Source organism: Centruroides vittatus, unplaced genomic scaffold, assembly GCF_030686945.1.
Source record: "Centruroides vittatus isolate TY-2023 unplaced genomic scaffold, ASM3068694v2 contig_2425, whole genome shotgun sequence".
Classification (NCBI taxonomy): Eukaryota; Metazoa; Arthropoda; class Arachnida; order Scorpiones; family Buthidae; genus Centruroides; species Centruroides vittatus.
In genome coordinates this window covers 115,028-134,507 of record NW_027121527.1, presented here as the reverse complement: position 1 = coordinate 134,507, position 19,480 = coordinate 115,028, and the positions used below count along the sequence as shown (strand labels likewise).

At 34.5% G+C, this 19,480-nt stretch overlaps 1 protein-coding gene across 1 annotated transcript; it reads left to right on the top strand.

Moving 5' to 3' along the window:
* Positions 1-316: 316 nt before the first annotated feature.
* On the top strand, positions 317-18,431 carry LOC136971263 (uncharacterized). Its single transcript, XM_067265726.1, has 10 exons — positions 317-526; positions 2,504-2,610; positions 2,683-2,947; positions 3,348-3,458; positions 4,881-5,069; positions 5,151-5,271; positions 6,742-6,857; positions 8,041-8,551; positions 11,268-11,437; positions 18,168-18,431. The coding sequence occupies exons 1-9, from the start codon at positions 416-418 to the stop codon at positions 11,402-11,404; spliced, it is 1,668 nt and encodes a 555-aa protein (XP_067121827.1). The 5' UTR covers positions 317-415; the 3' UTR covers positions 11,405-11,437; positions 18,168-18,431.
* Positions 18,432-19,480: the final 1,049 nt, after the last annotated feature.

Genomic DNA, 19,480 nt, shown 5'->3' with positions numbered 1-19,480 from the left:
TTTGGGACTCTCACTAACAATCCTCCCAGACAATTGCCCCTTTTTTTTTTTTTTTTTTTTTTTTTGCACACATGAATAACTCTTACCACCCGGTGGTCCCTATTGCGCAGTTGGAGGAACCTTGCGAAAAGTTATCACAGTGTCCCCCTGGCGGAAAGAGTAAACAAAGTAAATTAGAAAAAAAAATAAAAATTACACTCTATTATTACGTTCCGATTAAAAACTTTAAGCATTATATTAAAAAGAAACAAAAATATTATTTTATTATAATAAACAAACAAAAAATTTATTTTTAAAATTACAAATGACGAAAGGACTAAATATGGCGGCGCCTCACTTAAAACGTTGTGTTTATTGACAAAAAGCACAGAAGAGCGTCACCAAACGTCAGTTTACCCTCCGGCGATTGTTCGAAATGGCCGGCGGTAAACGATGTAAGAGGAAGAGGAAAGATTTACATATTTTAGTCAAAAAATTGATGTCGATGCTACGAGCTTCCGCCGATGGAATATTGAGTCTGGAAACGGTAAATTAATTATTTTTACCAGTCACGTGGCCTAATTGTAGAGCATTCGAGTAAAACGTCATTTTTAAAAGTCCCACAGGGTAAACAGCTGTTTCGTTTGTTGTTTCCCTTCACTCCAGGAAAGAATTGCCCTTTACAATGCGAAATAATTCGTAAATTCTCTAATAAATCTTTAATTAATTAAGTTTACATGTTATAATAGATATCTAAAAACAGTTAAGTACACATTATTTGTTAATTCAAAATGTTTCTCCACAAACCTTTCATATTGTTACAGCTTATTAGTACTTTCACTGCTCTCAGAATATAAAGTCTGCACTCAATTTATCTTTAAATATGTCTTTTTATATTGTATGAAAAGTTTGGCAACTTATATCCTGTCCTTTCTGCAGACATTTCATCCTTTATACAGTCCCGCAGAAGGAAATAGAAGGGGTGACATTAGGATAGTTTCGTGACAGTGCAATTGGTCCGTCGTGATCAATTTGAGAATTTCTCGTCGAGAAGATTGCATTACCTTTATGTCTTGGTGCGAGTTAAAACATTTTAAGTTAGTAAACAATGCTTAGTTAACGACTTTTGAATGTCTATTACAGTTTTTTTATATATCGGAATCAGGTAAACAAATTATGTACTGATTTGTAAAACACTGTAGCATCAATATGCTCAAACATATTGTGTTAAACTGTCTTACAGTATTAGAAAATACAAACTGTTTCTGAATAAATACTTTTATAGAATCATTATGTGCAAAAACTCGTATCACAATAACAATTCAGTTCGATCTGATATGATTTTCCATTTCTTTGTGATTGACATTGTATTTTTATATTCATCTGTTCCAGCTTTGAGGCAGTTACATTTTCCAATGCTTTAATATTAGTGGCATTAGTACTTGGCAAGTGCTAGTAATGAGAGAGAAATAACTAAGGAACAGTTATTTTTGACGTAACGATCGTATCCACCTCCAAAAACAGCGTTACCGTAAATAAATGTAACAAACAACAGTGTTATAATATGAAATACAGAACAGGAAACAACTGCATTGGTGTAAAGTTAACAAATAAAAACACTCAAACATTAAAAATTTTATATGCTCTATTTTATACTATTATATAGTTTCTACTATTTCTGTATAGCAGAAATAGTTGAGATCCTTGGAAAGAAGAGTTGTACAGCCATTAGGTTTCTGCTGTTGTATCTACCTATGGTACATTGACGAAACCCCGATTGCATCGCATTGCTTTATTTATTTGAAATTTTTAAATTATCATTCTAAATAAGTAGTCTGAAAATTTTGTATTTCTTGAAAACAATGATGTATACATTATTAAAAGAATGATAATTATAACTTTACTTTGAATATATTAGTTTTAAACACCTTAAAATGGTTAAGCGCCTTCGTTGCTTTGTAAGCAAAACATAAAAGTCAGTCATATCATTGATTAGAGTAATTAGAATATAACCTAATTTACAGCTCGGATGATCCCCTCCAAGCTATAAAATCTTCATCTTGGATGATTTGTCTATATTTCAGCACAGCTTAGATAATGAAAGTAATTAATTATTTGTGTCAGAAACTTAGTATAGAGTGTGACATAATTCAAGCACTGTAAAATAGCTCTTCGGACATGTTTGATGCAATTGCCATTTTGTCAGACACCCCAATGGTTGATCTAATTGTTCCACGCCCTTTCCAAAATATCGGGGGTTGCAGACGACCCAAATGCTCCTTCTCCACCATGGATCCAGTCCTCCTAAACTTTGCAAGCAGTCATGGTTTACAAAATTTGGTGCTCACTTAGGGTGTTTGCAATCTGATACCTCTATCACCTCACTTTACTGGTATAAAGCATATATAAATGAGAAATTTGCAATGTTTTTGACATTATTATTATTCTATAAGCATTACAAATAGTTTTTTATATAAATTTAATTCTTAAAAATTCACAATAAAATTTGAAAAGTTAATTGCAGATAGCCAAAAGCATGCATCCTAGAGAATCGAATAGTATAATCGACATTATCAGCGTACTCCAAGGAGTTGGGTTAATTAAGAAATTTGGAACTTGTATCCAATGGAAGTAAGTTTATCTTTAACACTAAGTAAATAGTAAATATAAATTTTTACCATTGTTAATTTTGACTTCTTTCAGTGGCACTGTACCAGAACGTGATGCGGAGGAAGTGACAAACCGAATAATGGCATTAAAAGGAGAGTTAGATGTCTTAGATAAGAAAGAAGAGGAAATAGATTTGCATTATTCTCTTCTGCAACAGAGTTTCAGCAACACTACGAACGAACTGTTAAATAATCGATTAGCATACATTAGTCACGAAGACATTTGTAAATCATTTCTCGGCGAGACGTTATTCCTCATTCACACACCTTCCACTTTGCAGCTAGCAGTTCCCGGAAAGGTATTTCAATCTTAAATTGAGAGAATGAATAACAAATGATTTTGTTTTTCTATTTTTTTGCATTCTTATATGTTTCATATAGACATAATATACAAAATACATCTGCCGTAAGTTTTGTTTTAATCTATACAAGCGATGCAATGCATTTGATCTATTTGCACAACAACATTTTTGTAAATATTGTCATAGTATTTAATTAATTCGTGTTGAAAAACGTGAAGAAATTTGTTTATACATTATCACAAACCCATCGTCACTCCTATTGTATGATTGACTACAGTTAAATGGCATTTTTAACACATGTAACACACAATAAGAAACAATAGTCTATATGAAACAGTCTGTTGTTATATTTCTAAAGAACTAATAGAAAATTTGTTAACTTATTATTTAATTTTAGGTCAATGATTCGTCAAATCAGTTTTTGTTACATCTGAAATCTTCTTTGGATCCTATTAATATTTTGTTGCTGAATAAAGAAAATGTCTTGTCTCCTCCTGTTATGATAAAAGTAGGATATTAGTTTTCATATATTTATTAATTTATATTAATTCATAAGTTATCATCATACATTATTGCTTTCAACATGCCAATTCTATATAATTTTCATATTTGTGGGAAAATTATAAAACTGTTTTAATAACTAATACAAGATCACATATCAGGTTATCAAACTTTAAAATCCATATACTGAGACAGATTAATTACACTTTCCTAGCCTACTGGTCAAGTTTATTCAATCACTAAACGCTGTTTATAGGTTTACACTTAATAAACTGACTAGCCACATGGAGTTTTCTAGGTGTTCATCACATATCTACAATCTAAATAGGGCCCAGTTTCCTATAGAAAGTACTCCCGGAAGACAACCTTTTTGTAAATTACCCACGTCTTGCATGGATGGTAATCAATTCAATTCTCCTCTAGTCCCATCTTTCATAGGGTCACTGCTCTTCTTCTGATTTGGCTGTATTATAGCTGGAAACTTTTCCCGTCACTATTTGCTCTTTGATCTGAACTTGGGACTACACAGAGCCGCCAAATCCCAGATTAGGTCTGATGACAACATTTAGCAGTTTCATGCAATCTTTGACCAGCATATTGTCTGGCCCTCAATGCTTCCACTTAGTTATTCGATAAGAACTTGTTTGTTTGATAAAAATTAGTCATTGTCACTTTAATATAATTGCCATCTTGTTGCACACATTTAGATGAATGACCCAAGGATTTTATGCACCTTGTAAGATGTCAAGGATCATGGCTTGACATGTTTGTTGATTCTGATCTCCAAATGAGTATGAGGCATAGCCTTTTATTCATAAACAAGCTTTTGAGTGATGCCATGAGTAAAAAGCTAGTCGTTTGAGGTCAGGATGATGTGGGAATCATTCCATGGGCATTTGTCTTGAGTCAACATTGTCTCGAATACAGTCAAATTTAAGAACTCAAAAAACTCCAAGAATTTTTCAGGTGTGGTCTGTTTCAGCTATGTCAGTTCCTGTCACCTTTTCATTGTGGGTCTAACTCAGTGTTTTTCAACCGATTTTATCTCATGACACATTTGAACATATATAATTACATTTCTGCGGCACAAATTTATGCAGAAAAAAATCACGTAATTTAAAGTTGTTTGTAAACATTCTATCACCATATTATTTGCCACCTAACCTAATTTTTTTTGTCTATATTTTTTGTGAATTAAATAAAACAGTATATTTGTTCCTTAAAATATCAGCAAGTTACAACAATAGTTATTTAAATTAATAATTTTTATTTGTGTAAGAAAAGCAATTAACTTTAAGTCTTAATTTGCATTTAAAAGTGCCATGATAATTGCTTTTAGAAACCTGCTCAACGACCCACTAATTTCTAATAATTTGAAAAACATATGGACAATTATAGATACATTTTTTTTAAAATGCATTATTCTTAGATTCCTCCTCAAGAGTTAGTGACGAAACAGTACCACGAGGACAACAAAAGTGAAGAGATGCCGGACAAATCCGATATAAGTTATCCAGCCTTTTTTAAATCTAAAAGTAGCACATCAGTTGTTCGTATTTACAGTAGACAAGCGCAGCTTCAATTGTGCAACAATTCTCTCGTAAAATGCAACTTGGAGGTAATCATAATTTTATTTTTTGTTTCCGAAAATTTACATTTTTTTTTTCTCATTTTTTTTTTGTCGTTTTATATTTATCAGGTGAAGGAAACAAACTCCCATAAATTAGTCTGCAAAGAGACAAATAATCAAACGTCTCCCAGATTACAAATAATGAATTCTAAAGATTCTCCGGAAAATAATAAAATATCTACAGTTTCAGGTAATCTGCTCATGTGAATCAATGTGATGTGTTTTAAACGTAATATTTTCTTCATAAGCTGCTGGTTTGTGCTGCTTAATGACCGATACATTTGGAGAAATATGTGGTTAAGTGGCTCTGTTGCTAAGTGAACCTCAGGGCAGCATTTTTCAACATTTCTTGTCACAGACAAGTAAAATTATGGATAGTTTTACATGGAACTATCCATAATTAGGAACAGTAATTATATGCTGCTCTTAATTACTTACCCACCGGTGGCCGAGCGGTTCTGTCGCTAAGCACTGGGAGTTCGGTCACGGGTTTGCGCTGTGCTTAGATGGGCCGGCCACGTGGAGTTTTCCGTGTTTTTTCCATGTTTGTAACACCTGGATAAAGGCCAGTTTTCCCTCGCATAACATCGCGCACCAGAGAAGGCAACAGGGAACCACTCTGGTTGTAACTTCTCCCAGGATACACCTTGGTGCCTTAATAATCATTTATTAACCTGCACCAGGTGCTCACCAATGTCAGGTTTTCTGATATGACACCCAGAGAGATTAATTACTTACATATGCTTAGCTAAAGTTACTGTATGTAACAAAGTACATACAGTAATTGTAGATAAGCATATGTATCTTTTTCATCTTTAGAAGATGAAAAATTTGACTGCATATCTTGATACAAATTATAAAAATCAGTGTGCATAAAATAGGCTTGAAATACATAAGTATGTTTTAATACTTTTCTGCCATCTGTGAACACTACGACAACATGTTTTCTGATGATGTAAGTAATATCTATTACAAATTTGAAGCAGAATTGGTCACCGAGTTCAGAAATACAGACCAGTCTTAAATCATTAAATTAAACTTCAGCCATTAACTATACTGCATAATACAGGGGTGGGCAAGCAAGAGTTCAGTGGGAGCCAAAACGTAGATTATGCAAAATGCATGGGAGCCGCAGTTCTGTACTGTCGTCGCGGATAGTATGGTAAGGCACGCGATTTTATTATATAATGTAAAACAAATATGGAATTTTTTTAATAAACATATTTTCACAAAATTATAAAAATAAAATTGTAAAAATAATAATAAAAAACAGAAATTAACACTTTCAGCAAGAGCCGCACGTAACTCAAAAAGAGCCGCATTTGCCCATGTCTGGCATAATACATACTTGAGGCAGTCTGGTAATTGTGTGTAGAGTTTTCGACCCTCTTCCTTGCCTGTTGTGTACATTATGTACTGTTTATAACCCTCCTCCCCTTAAATTGCACATATAATTAATGGACTGCTCCCTACAAACAAATAAAATGATGATTATAACTCTTCTTTTATAAGTAATTATTGTTAAGTAACTAAATAGTTTTGGTAATTAAATAATACAGGCAAAAAGCTTTTTAATATATTATCATTTCCAATTAATGTAGGAGAAATGAAATAACACATTTCATAATCTATAAAAAAAACTAATAAACTTTCATATTAGATGTTGACAATTGGAGCACGCTGAGCAATGTCGAAAAGTTGCGGAAGTGTCGAGTTGTAACCAGAAGGATAAACATCACACCGGATATCGATCAGTCTAATGAAAATAATAACAAGGTTAGTCAAATTATACTATTTAAATGTTTAAATAATAAAGAAAAGTTGCTGTAGAAGTAAAATAATAAGCATCTTTTTCTACACACTGTGAGAGAGAAGCATATGCTCCAAGCACTAAAACTGAAAGAGTATTATCAACTGTCCTTACACTTAAAAATTTTTAAAATTTACAATAAAAATAAACGTTATGCTAATACTAGTACTGAAAATATTAAAAATTTGATGTTTTGTTTATAATTAATGCATGCTGTAGCATGCATTACTTATAAACATGCATTTTTGTAACAAAAATACAATTGTAATAAAATGTGTGCGCGCTTATACATCAGTTAATGAAATTTTATAATTCCTGCACTGGGTGGGTGGTGAAAGAGAGAGGCTGCATGCACAGTGACAAAAATGATGGCTGACCACTTGTCTGTTTGGGATCGAGTGCAGATTGCTGTATGCTACAAAGTGTAGAAATCAGTGGTCAGTGTGCAGAAATGGTAGCGTATTGTGAAAGGATGACATACCACAATCCATCCAAAAACAATCAAGAATTGTCATTCAAAGCTAATAACTGTGGGTTTAGTTGTGGATTCCCAGAGAAAGTGGCCATGATCTAAAGAAAATATCATTGGTGGATTGTGTCAGTGCCTACATTGAATTTTAAGCATGCAACAGTATTTCCCTTCGATAAGGTAAATGTCGAGTAATTTTCATCACCTTTGCATAAGAAATACAGAAATTATAGCAAAAAATTTATTAATGCCTAGTTAGTTTTCACCCACTCTGTATATTAATCATCATTTGTTTTGTTTCAATATTAATACTTTGTTCAATAAGTCTCTGAAAACCAATTTAAAATTTAATTTGTGTTATTTAGAACCAGTCAAAAAAATCTCATATATTTGGCTAAGCATATTATTTATTTCACACCTTAAACTTTATTAATCTTTCATGAGGCAAAGGATCTTATGCAGTCAGAAGCCATTTTGTGGTGCTAGACTGACGATCCTGTTTAGCTTTCTATTTGGATCCACTATATTTGAATCACGAACTTAGATGCCCCTATACATGCCATTCTAAGTGTATATACAGAGCTAAATCATCGTTATTATTCAATAAATCTTCTATATCGAAAGTATTGTTTATTATTTTAGGAAATAAATGTTAACATATCTTTTATGTATCTTTCCAGACTAACACAAGAGAGAATTCTGTGGATGTCTGCAAGAAATCTTCAGACTATGTTACTCCAGAAACAAATCATTTGTACCGACAAACCGAACAATCTTCATTACCTCACCCCGACAAAAATAGCTCCCATATCTTACAGAGAAGCCCCAGAACTCACACCTCAGACGATAAATTAAGAGTCGAATCAGAAACTTGTTTATCTAACTGTAAAGATTATAGTAGAAACAGTATTATTAGAAGACGTTTCTCTCGCCAATCGCCGAATTCGGTTCTATTGCCGTCTTGGCGGAGATATCCTCCGCCGTCTCAGATGTGTCTTCGGAATAAGGATAAAAACAACACGTTACGCACGAGGAAGTGTTTGTTTAATTGTAAACAATATGACAATAGCGGCGAAGTCAAAAGAAATTGTTTTTCCAAACCCACTCGGAACTGTTCTATATTATCTCGTCTTGGGGAGAATCATCCTTCCACATCGCGAGTTAATCGCCAGAAATCCAAAACCATTGAAAGTAAGTTCAAATTTTTGAATTTTTTAAAAAGATTTCTAATCATTATTAGTAGAAAATTCCACATTTTTAAGCTTTACATTTTTTGTTCAGTTACAGTAAGCGAAATATTTTCACAACAATAGTTTTCACTTACTGGAAGAAAAAATCTTGAGCTAAATTATTCAAATTACATAAGACTAAGAAGAGAACTGCAGAACATATTGTTGACTTGGGTTATATCAGGTCAGTCCATAAGTTCATGCGTATTTTTATCTACATAAAAGATTTGTTGTAGGTGTCTATGAACAGTTCCATGGGATGAATTTAAATGTTCCATAATTTCATCAACTGTTAAAGATGCTTCTGCTTCAACTAGTGCAGAGAGAGCATCATCGTCAAAGTCAACGGGATCTTCCAGTACGAGCCTAAATCATTGTTTCTAAATCTTTCAAACCACTTCTGCGCAATCCTTGCACTAATTACTATTTGATTATGTACAGTATTTATTTTTATGGCTGCATTTATAGCATTCTCACCACTTAAAAATAAAAAGTATAAAACATGTCTTTTGTATTCGTCGGTTACTTTCATTTTAACGAAAATAAACAACTGAAATGTTGACAATTCTGAACAGTATTATATGAATGAGCTCCAATTTAACACTTCAGTGTAAAAATTATCACATTAGGCTGAAATTTTTAACAGCAAAACAAGATTTTTCTCAAGGTCATAGAAATGCGCATGGACTTATGGACTGACCTGATATTTGTTGTATAAACAGAGACGGGACATGTAGATTTTACTAAATATGAAGGTGATATAGAAGGGACTAGTTTCATTACAAAACCAAAGTAGTAATGTGCTGTTTGAGTAATTAACAATAAAATTCTTGGCATTCTTGATATTGGGCATCTTCCTGAGCAGCAGCAGTAGTAGTGTGTTGCATTTTTGTTTTCACTTTGTTACCATTTGTTTCAGTAGTTTATATAAAAACTACTGTGAGAGTTGACAATAGACCTACTTACCAGCAGCTAGGTAGATGGAACTTGGTTGCCAGTTTGCACTTGGTCACATGTCAAATTTTCTGAGTTTTCTTCTCTTGTCTAACATTTAAATAGGGGTCAATTTGCTTCAGAAAATCCTCCCAAGAGGCATGCTTCTTAGAAGATGGCCCAGGTGTCGCATTACCTATCCTGTTAAACAACTGACCTTTCTGATCTACAGAAAATCATCGAGCAACTTGTCATATTTTCTATAACTTTGGTGTCATAAATTGCAGATTATAAAGTGAGAATAAACTATAACATTGCTCACCAGCATATTTGTTAAACTTGGATTTACTGACAATGGATGTATAGGTATGATTGGCCATTTGTGTAAATCCATTGTCAGTAAATCCGAGTTTACAATATTCAAATTTTTGATAAATTATTATATTGTCATTTATTAAAATACACTTATCAATGAAACCGTTTGTGATTTTACACAATCATGAGCTTGCTTGAGTTTTGCTTGCATTGTGGAATTCAAGGCCTTGAATGGATGGTTTTAAAATTTCAAAAGCAATGTATCAAATCCAAAGCTATTTGTTGGGAATTTTTAGGAGTCGTTCATAACACGGTAGCACAATAGGGGACTAAGCTTACTTTCATTATCACTTGGTATTCTTCAGAAAATATTTTGAATGCAGATTAAACAGAAGTGTTTTCTTACATCTTCCCAGACAAAACTTTGTGTTTCAAGGACGCAAAGTAGCAGAAAAACGCTTTCCAGCATTGACAATTCAGAGCTGAATTTCCTTCTAGCTCTGAGAATACTGTTCATAATTTTGCAACACGGCATGCAGTATCTTACAAAAGAAGCAGGATTTACTATTACTGCAAGGCATTATGTCAACATTGATTGGCTTCCCAATCAAGAACAGTCCTTCTGTTCCCGAGATACAAACAAGGTAGGATAGTGATGTATCTACAGAATGCATACATAAATTACATAACAGAGATGTGGGTGAGTTTATGGTTTATGTTCATTGTAATGCATTACAAGGGTGGGGATTTAAGGCCGGATGGCCGAGCGGTCAAGGTTAGCAGCCTACCGCCCTGGGGGACCCGGGATCGAATCCGAACGGGTCGAGTAATCCCCAGGAATTTTTCGGGGGGTGGTCCGTCTGGATATGTCGGTCCCCGTCCCTCACCACTCGGCCGCCCCATTGTGGGCCTGGTCGAACCCATAATGGGCTTGCTATAAGAGGCCCTCTTAGTGCCCACAGGGCGGAAAGAGTTTAAAAAAAAAAAAAAAGGGTGGAGATTTACAAAAACATTACATAATGCTAGGGTACCCACCCTTGGGTAACAGAACAATTAGTTTTTATTTCCAGTGTCGTATACTGAACTATATCATTTAAGTCAACACTTTGTTTGCAATTAATAAAATGATGCTCTCTGTCCCATACTATGTATTATTCCTTAGTACATTTAAGAGGGTCATTCGAGGACATGTTACATGTGATGGCATTAAGGAGCTTTATGGGGGTAGAATATTATTTGAAAAGTATAAAAATAGCTTAATGTAATATATAAATCATCTATAAGTCAAAATATTCATACATTGATGAGTGCAGAATGCTTACATAGGAATGTGACTTGCATTTATATAACATTTACAATCACTTTCCTGTTTCTATTATAGAATAATTAATTTAATTTTGTACATTTGTTTGTATTTTTGATTTTTTTAGGACAGGAGAGACGTCAAAGCCAGTTTTTAAGAACTAAAGCCAAACTGAACAACGATTACTCCAAATTATTATGTGATCCGAAATTAAATTACAAATGCAAAGTCATTTGTAAGAAACTCGAAGACAATAATAATTAACAATTAAGGTGTATTTATGTCAAGAATTTATAGGTAAATATTAATATTTACAAAAATTTATGTAATTAATTCTTAATTATTGTTATATTTTAACTTTTATGTGGTGATAATGCAAATGCTGAACAGTCAAACAATTGTTTATTTGCGAGAAATAGGCTTGTCTATGCTGCAGCCTAGTCGTGCTTATTACTCTACTGCTGTACATTACAAGAAATACTTATACCTTAGATATTTATTTACTTGAAGGAAACTGTTTGAATCTCTTGCTAATATTGCCAGATTTACCTGTTGGAAGCAGAACTTCTCATTTAACAACCCTGTATAGACAGGGCACATAGTAACATCCTTGTATACTGACATGAGCAACACACAGTAATGAATGCAGCAGAAAGACATAGGAAATTGAGAAATTTACATTTTACAGTTTGTGCTCGACATACACATTAGCTTTCACACTATAGGCATAGGCCTACACGGGACATCCTTCTGTGCAAAATTGGTCATAGTCTATGAATTTTTATGCTGACGTTTTTCAGTATCATGTTATTTTCAAGATAGGAGTGCTGTCTTCCAAATTTTGACACTAGGAATGCTGCAAGTGGTCTTGTTTGTGGAACATAGTCACTTTACTATAAGTGTATATCATGTTCATTACCGTATCTATGTGCATTAGGCAGTTAAATGTATGTATGAACTTTACCATGCAACCTGTACACATAAAACTGTGTAATTAAAATAGAATTTGTTAATATAATATGGAATAATGATAACTACTTAAACCAGAAATTTTGATTTTTTTTATGACCATGAATAAGTTGTGAAATAGTACATAACATTTTTTTGATATTGTATAATAAATATTTTAAATTAGAATAAATAATTGGTTGCTACATCCTAAATTGCAAATTATTCTGGTTCCAGTAGTACACGATCCTATAAATGGCAGGCCAAGAACATAATTCTCTCATTCATTAGCATCTGTAAGCCCCAAATCTTCAGCCCACTGTTAGCTGAATGGATAAAACCACTGCAGGCTTGTTCCTCACAAATGGCCAATCATGTGGTGTTTTCCATCTTTCTTCACTTGTCTAACACCCGAATAGGAGACAGTTTCCCATACTCTGCTTTGTGGGCAATGTGCCAAGATTCTGCTTTGGCACATTGCCCATGTGTTATGTTGCTTTTGTTGTAAACGCACTTAGTGAAAGAGTCCAACAAAGGGATAGGAGACTACAAAAAAACTTCTTTATTTTTTTTCACCCGCGTTTGATAGTTTATACAGGATTTTCATTTGGATTCCGATACTCCTTGGACAAAAGGTTGTTGCCACCCGCAGAAAGAAGTTTCCAGAAGGAGGAGGACAAAGGAACAAAGGGCAGAGGAAGAAGGGGAAATGAAAAATATATATATACAAATAAAATATTCAAAAAAGGTATGGCGTAAGACCACATACGCCCCCACACAAGGTTAATTACCGTAATGCAGCTTACGGTAATCTAATCTTTGACTCCGGAGGTCGTACCGTCATTGTGGTGAAGTATTTAGTCTTATTTCAAGATCACTGTTAGTGTCTTGTTTCCCAGTCCCATCCTGGTTATCCTGGAGCTCGTCTGGAGCGTCGTTTGTTCGACGAGTCCAATGCCTGATGTATTTATCAACATCTTCGTCAATTGAATCGTTACTAGAGTTTTCTTCTCCTTGTTTTGTTGGACACTTGTACGATTCCCGTCTTTTTGTGTGTTTATACATTGGAAAGTGACACAGTTTCAGGCGATCAATATGTACAGTAAACTTATTATTTTTATTTGCCAACTTCCACTGTGACTGGGCCAAGCTTACATAAAACCCGATAGGGTCCTACATACTTTGCAGAGAATTTCCCCTAGTTTTTATTTCTACCCTTGTGGAGTAACCATACTCGTTGTCCCTCTCTCCAATCGTTCAGTTCCCTGTTTTTGTTAATATGTCTATTATTAGTACAATTTTGTAGTCTTCCCCTAATATATGCAGTCTCCCTTATGGCGTTTAGTCTATCTCTTAATTCCATCCTGTAAGGTCTTTCAGTCTCAATGCCCTGCGCTTCCTTGGGGAAGCGAGGGTTGAACCCATACAATAAAAAGGCCGGGGATTCACCAGTAGACGTATGTATAGCGTTATTATGTGCAAAAAGGGCGGATGATACGAATAAATCCCAATTCCGGTTATTGCCACCTGATATATGGGCTATGGTGCCATAGAGGGTTTTATTAAAGTGCTCGCAATAGAATTAGAGCACGGGTGGTACGAGGTAGTGATGTTGTGTTTTATTTGGAGGCAGCTGCAAGCATCTTGAAATACTTTGGAAGTAAAATTACTCCCGCGGTCGGAAATGGTAACGTCTGGGCAAACGTATCTACATACGATGTAGTTAAATATGGCATCAGCCACAACAGGGCGGATTGATCTTTAACAGGGGCAGCTTCGGCGAAACGGGTATATACATCAATCATGGTGAAAATATATCGATTTTCTCTCGGAGATATCTGAAGGAGACCTATGATGTCAATCGCGATCTTTTGGGAAGGGAAATCTGCTACTTCAGTTTCCTGGCTGCGGTGGAGGTTGTGTTGTTGACATGTCTTGCAACTACGAACAATGCATTTAACATGTGTTCGAAGGTTCTTAATGTAGTAATAATGATCGATTAAGTGGTAAGTTTATCATATCCCAGATGGCCTGACAGTGGAATGTCCATACCACCTCGTCGATCATCCCCTTTTTCACACACAGACTTGCTTCCACTGGCGGATCCCGAATCGTCCCGGTTTGTTATGGATCAGCACACCCCCTTATAGCTCAAATTCAGGTTGGATGCCATCATTTGCAATTGGCGAACCGTAATTTTAGTTTATATGGTTCTGTTTTATATTACGGAAGAATTCGTCCTCTTCTTGTGACATTATTATTTTTCTTCCACAGATCGGGGTGAACTGAAGTGAAGTTACATTCCCTCAAGTTTTCCTTGGGTCCAAAATGCTTGGGGTGTGACAAAGCATCTGTGATTAAGTTCCTCCTGCTTTCGATATGGTTTATGCTAAAGTCAAATCTGCTAGTTCTAACGACCACCTCATTAACCGCTTATTATGATTTTTCATATTATGTATGAATGTAAGAGGTTTATGGTCCGAATGGACCTCAACTTTGTGTCCCAGAATAATCGGCTTAAAATTGCGGAATGACAATATTATTGCAAGGCATTCTTTTTCGATCGTGGAGCACTTCCTTTCTGCACAGTCAAATTTCTTACTAAAGTACCCCACCGGAAAATAATTGTTATTTTCTGTTTGCCCGAGTACAGAGCCTGCACAATAATTAGACGCATCTTTAAACAGGTGGAAAGGGGATGAAAAATCTGGGTGTTTTAGTAATGGGGCTTTGTTAGTAATGCCTTGAACTTATCAAAGCTCATCTGACACTTGCTATCCCAATTAAACTTAAATCTTCTTTTTGGTCAAAGTCGTCAATGGCAGTGCAATGTCCGAGGAATTAGATATGAAGTTGCGAAAGAAGCCAATCATCCCCAGGAAACTTCATGTGCCTTTAACAGTACGAGATGGTTTTACTTCACAGATAGCCCGCATGCTATCCGGATCTGGACGTATACCCTCCTGACTTATAATGTGTCCTAAGTACCGTACTTCCTTCACTACCAATCTGCTTTTACCAGGATGTAGCTTCAAATTGGCGTTATAGAGAGCCTCGATAACCCTGTCGAGCAGCATAATGTGTTCCTCGAATGATCTTGGAAAACATAGCAGTTAATTCCGATGAACAGGGCCAGGAGGTTGGATATTACATTTTGAAAAAAACGGTCACTATTTTTTGCTCCTTGGGGTAAGCGGCACATATGATATTTTCCCCCAAGGAGTCAAAAAGGTGTATACATGACGGACCGATCCGTCGAGATCAATTTGAAGATATCCCGATTTCAGATCTAAAACAGAAAAACATCTACTGCCATAAAATTTGCTCATAATTTCATCGACGCAGGCTAAAGGGAACTCTTGTGACTCAGTCACATTGTTAACGCGCCTAAGGTCCCATGTCATCCGTATTTCGTCGGCAGTCTTCTCCACAATATGGATGGGAGAGTTCCATCCAGATGAACTCTTCTCAATGATGCCAACCTTTAAATATGAATCAGTTAAACTCTTCAATCTCTTTAGCTAGCACTTGGGGATTCGGTGTTGTCGAGTGTTAATCGGGCGGGTAGATCTAATTATAGGTTTATGGGATGGCCCTATCATTCCTGATGAATCTGCAAAACACTGCGGGTATTTTCCGAGGATACCATAAATTTTCTTTTTCAGCCGGTTCTAGGCCACTTTGATGGGAGCGTTAGCAAGGCAATTCATTTGTGAAATGACATTCTTAGATATGTTATGCGGCTTAATACCCATTGACTTTCTTAGGTTTTCAATGATTTCCGGGATGTCCTTAATGAAATCCATCCCAATATAGCCTCTTATTCCACGTGTTCAGGGAAGGACATACAAGCTATGGTCGTAAGGTGTTCCACTTTGCTACAAACTACGTACCAGAATGAGTTGTTTGCACTCTGTTACTATCCCATTTATGCCCCGTATCCCCAATTTTTCCTCTCTAACGTTAGCTCCCCTGACACAAGCTGGCAATATCCGTTTTAAAATTATTGAACTTAGCAAGGACTTTTCTGCTCCAGTATTTATGAGCACGGTTACGTCCAGATTATTCATCTTGCCCTTAACGAGCAGGAGACCTTTAACTGATTGAAAAACGTGCATAGCCAGATTTAATTTTACACCCAGGAGTGCAATACTGGCCATTATGATGCTCCTTTACAAGTTTAAATTGGATCTGTTTTGGGTCGGACAGCCCTGTCACTATGAACAGTACTTCCTACTGGATTACTCATTGCCATAATAATATAACTTTTCACGATCAATAAATGAATATTACAATATTCGGGAGGGCAGAGGTAGAAGGGGAAATGAAAAATATATATATATATATATATATATATACAAATAAAATATACAAAAAGATATGGCGCAAGACCACACTTTATTCCATTAATTCTACAATTCCCAAAAATCCTATCTCTATACATAAAATTATAAATTTGGCAAAAGTTTTAAATAAGACAAAGTGAATTAAAATTTAGAGAATTATACATCTTGTTTCACATTCTTTTAATCTAAATACACATTTACATTTACTTTGACAACAAACAAATGCTCGTATCTGGTCGTTATTTGTTAAAAATCTAACCTTGAACTTCTTAAATATAGTTTATGTCAATATACTTATGTTTACTTGTTTGATTTCCAGATAAAAAGTGAATTTTTCCCTTTGTAAATTGTTACATCATTTTTTAGAAATAATTCGAAATTATTTGTAATGTTTCCGCCTGTTATTTTTCATGTTTTTTCCCCCCCTCTTTCAATTTAAAAATTAAGACTTTATAACTAATTTTTAAACTGTACTTAGCTAAATTTTCTGCTTGATTTGTATTTGTATAAAGGAAGTGCCTGCCAGTGGCCAAATTTGTAATGCCACCAAATACTGGCGGTCGGTCGTGGATTTGCACCTCAATGGGCTAGTTGTGTAGAGTTTTCTGGGATTATTTCATGCGTAACACCTAAATAGGGGTCAGTCTTGTCTTCCCAATCTTTCTTCAATATCTTTCTGATGTAAGGCTTTTGGTTTAGATGTGGGCAGATTGGGATAAGCCCTACACTTCACCAGTGAGAGTAGATTTTCATGTAACAGATAAAATTGGGGTTATGATTTTAAGATGCTAGTATCTTGTAGAACAAAGACTAATTCTTTTATAAATTGTTCTATAATTTTGTGATTTGAGCATGCTTGTAACAGGTGCAACAGCTAGCCAATATTTGCCAATAGCAAGATCTATAGTATGTGGCTAGTGAACATTATAATGGGATTAAAATGCATAGCACAACTCTTAGACAATGCGAGTGAAACAAAGAAAATGGAAAATGTAATCAGAATGCATAGGAATTCTATTCTTGTAGCACTCGTGATTACAATATTCTCTCTCATAAATACTAATTGAAACATAGTGTATCAAATATTAATGGGGAGGAGGGATAAAAGAAAGCACTTTGTAATACATGTAAACAGGGATTACACTGTACTTATGGTATAATGAAACCGAATCAACAACAAAATATAATTTGGGATTATTTTCACGTGTAATAAGGTTTATCTTCAGGCTAATTTAATTAATTAATTATTAAATTTGACCGAAAGTAGGGCAATTCCATCACCAACTTCACATAAAGATTAAGAAATAGAGATTAATGCTTGAATTTTAATTACTTTGAAAAATCATTCAGTCCAAAACAGGATAGTGCCCATTAGTGACCAAGCAAATGAAACTGCCGATCACCAGTAGTCTGTCACATTTCACCAACGGCTGGCTATATAGAGTTTTTCAGGCTTTCTTCACATCTGTACCACCTAAATAGGAGCCAGTTTCCCTTAGAAAGTCCTCCCTGCAGGCATTTCCCTTTTCAGTGTTCCCAAGTCTCACATTTTTGTAAACAAACCAAAGCAGTTGTCTAATCCTCAACTTCTTAAAATTGGATGGTTACATTAAAAATCATCTCGTATTTTAAACTTACATTTGATATTTTGTAATATAAATATATGAAATACATTTATTTTTATTTATCTCTCAGGCTTGTATTCACAGACAATTTTTTGTTTTAATATTTAGGAAGCAAAGTGTTAGTCTCAGCATACAAAGTAAATGTATTTAGAAAACTTTTTTATGGATAACTTCACTTTTTTATCATATATTGAAATGAAGAAAATAGTACACAGTAGAATCTGCTTATTGTAATTATTTTGAAATTTGCCTTGGAATTTGATGATAAGCAACTGATAAAATTAAGCGAGGTAAGTAAGTACGACTATCATTAATAGAAATGTTAGTTTTATTCACTCTGACATTAAAAGGTCATATTAAACAATTAACAAGTTATGAGGAATATTCAACAATAATGGTTTATTTTTTTACCTCTCAAAATATAACAGCATTGGAAACATTCAAGTTTTAGCACAAATCTCTTCATCTATCTAGTGAGAGTTTGTATGCCTGCCACACCTGACATGTTAGCCCGTTAGATGGATGATGAGGTCTTCTGTCAATGCCTGACACATTAGTTCTCGTTACGTGGATGATGAGGTCTTGTGCCGAAGCAGTAATGAAGTTTGAATAAGCGTTTTCAATGCTGTTATCTTTCGGTGAGAAGAAAAAATAAATCTTCCTAACTTATTAATTTTAAAAGTTCATCATCCATTTCAAAAAATGTTAATTTGTATAACTTAAAGATTCGTTAATTTTACTTATTATCATCGTCATTAATTATAATAATTCATCCTGCATATCTAGTAGTTGAAGTAACAAATGCTAGCAGCAATAAAAGTAAATAACAATTAAAGATAATGATAACTAATGATGGCCATACGTCTATGCTGATAGGATGGATAGAATACCAATTTATCTAAAGATAGCGGTGTTTACAATAAGTAGATTCTACTGTACTATTCAAAAAAATATATTTAAAATATTCTACTGTAGCAAAATAAAACAAGCTTTTTGTGCCACAATTTAAATGTGCAAAAAATATTTCACACAAATTACGCTAAGGCTGCTTTCAGATGTACTGTATCACTTGGTCGCATGTTCCAGCAACTCGAATGCACCACTTGAAAGTGGTTTGTAGGTGCCACTTTTGGTGGGGATCTGCATCTTCCTGCTACAGATGCTAATCACTAACACTTGCATGAAAACATACCTTTGAAATACAAGGAATCAAAAAGCTGTTTAAATCAGTTTGGCCTGGTTTTATTTAGTTTTAATGTAATTGTTATTATATTATGAGTTTTCAAATATATTTACAGTTCTTCTTTTTCTTTGCCTTCTCCTATGTTTATATGAGGTCAGCATAAAAGCATTTCACCACCAGTGTTCCTTTCCTTCTGGTGACCTCTTCCCTGAAGGTTTTCCCAAAACCTATTTTCCAA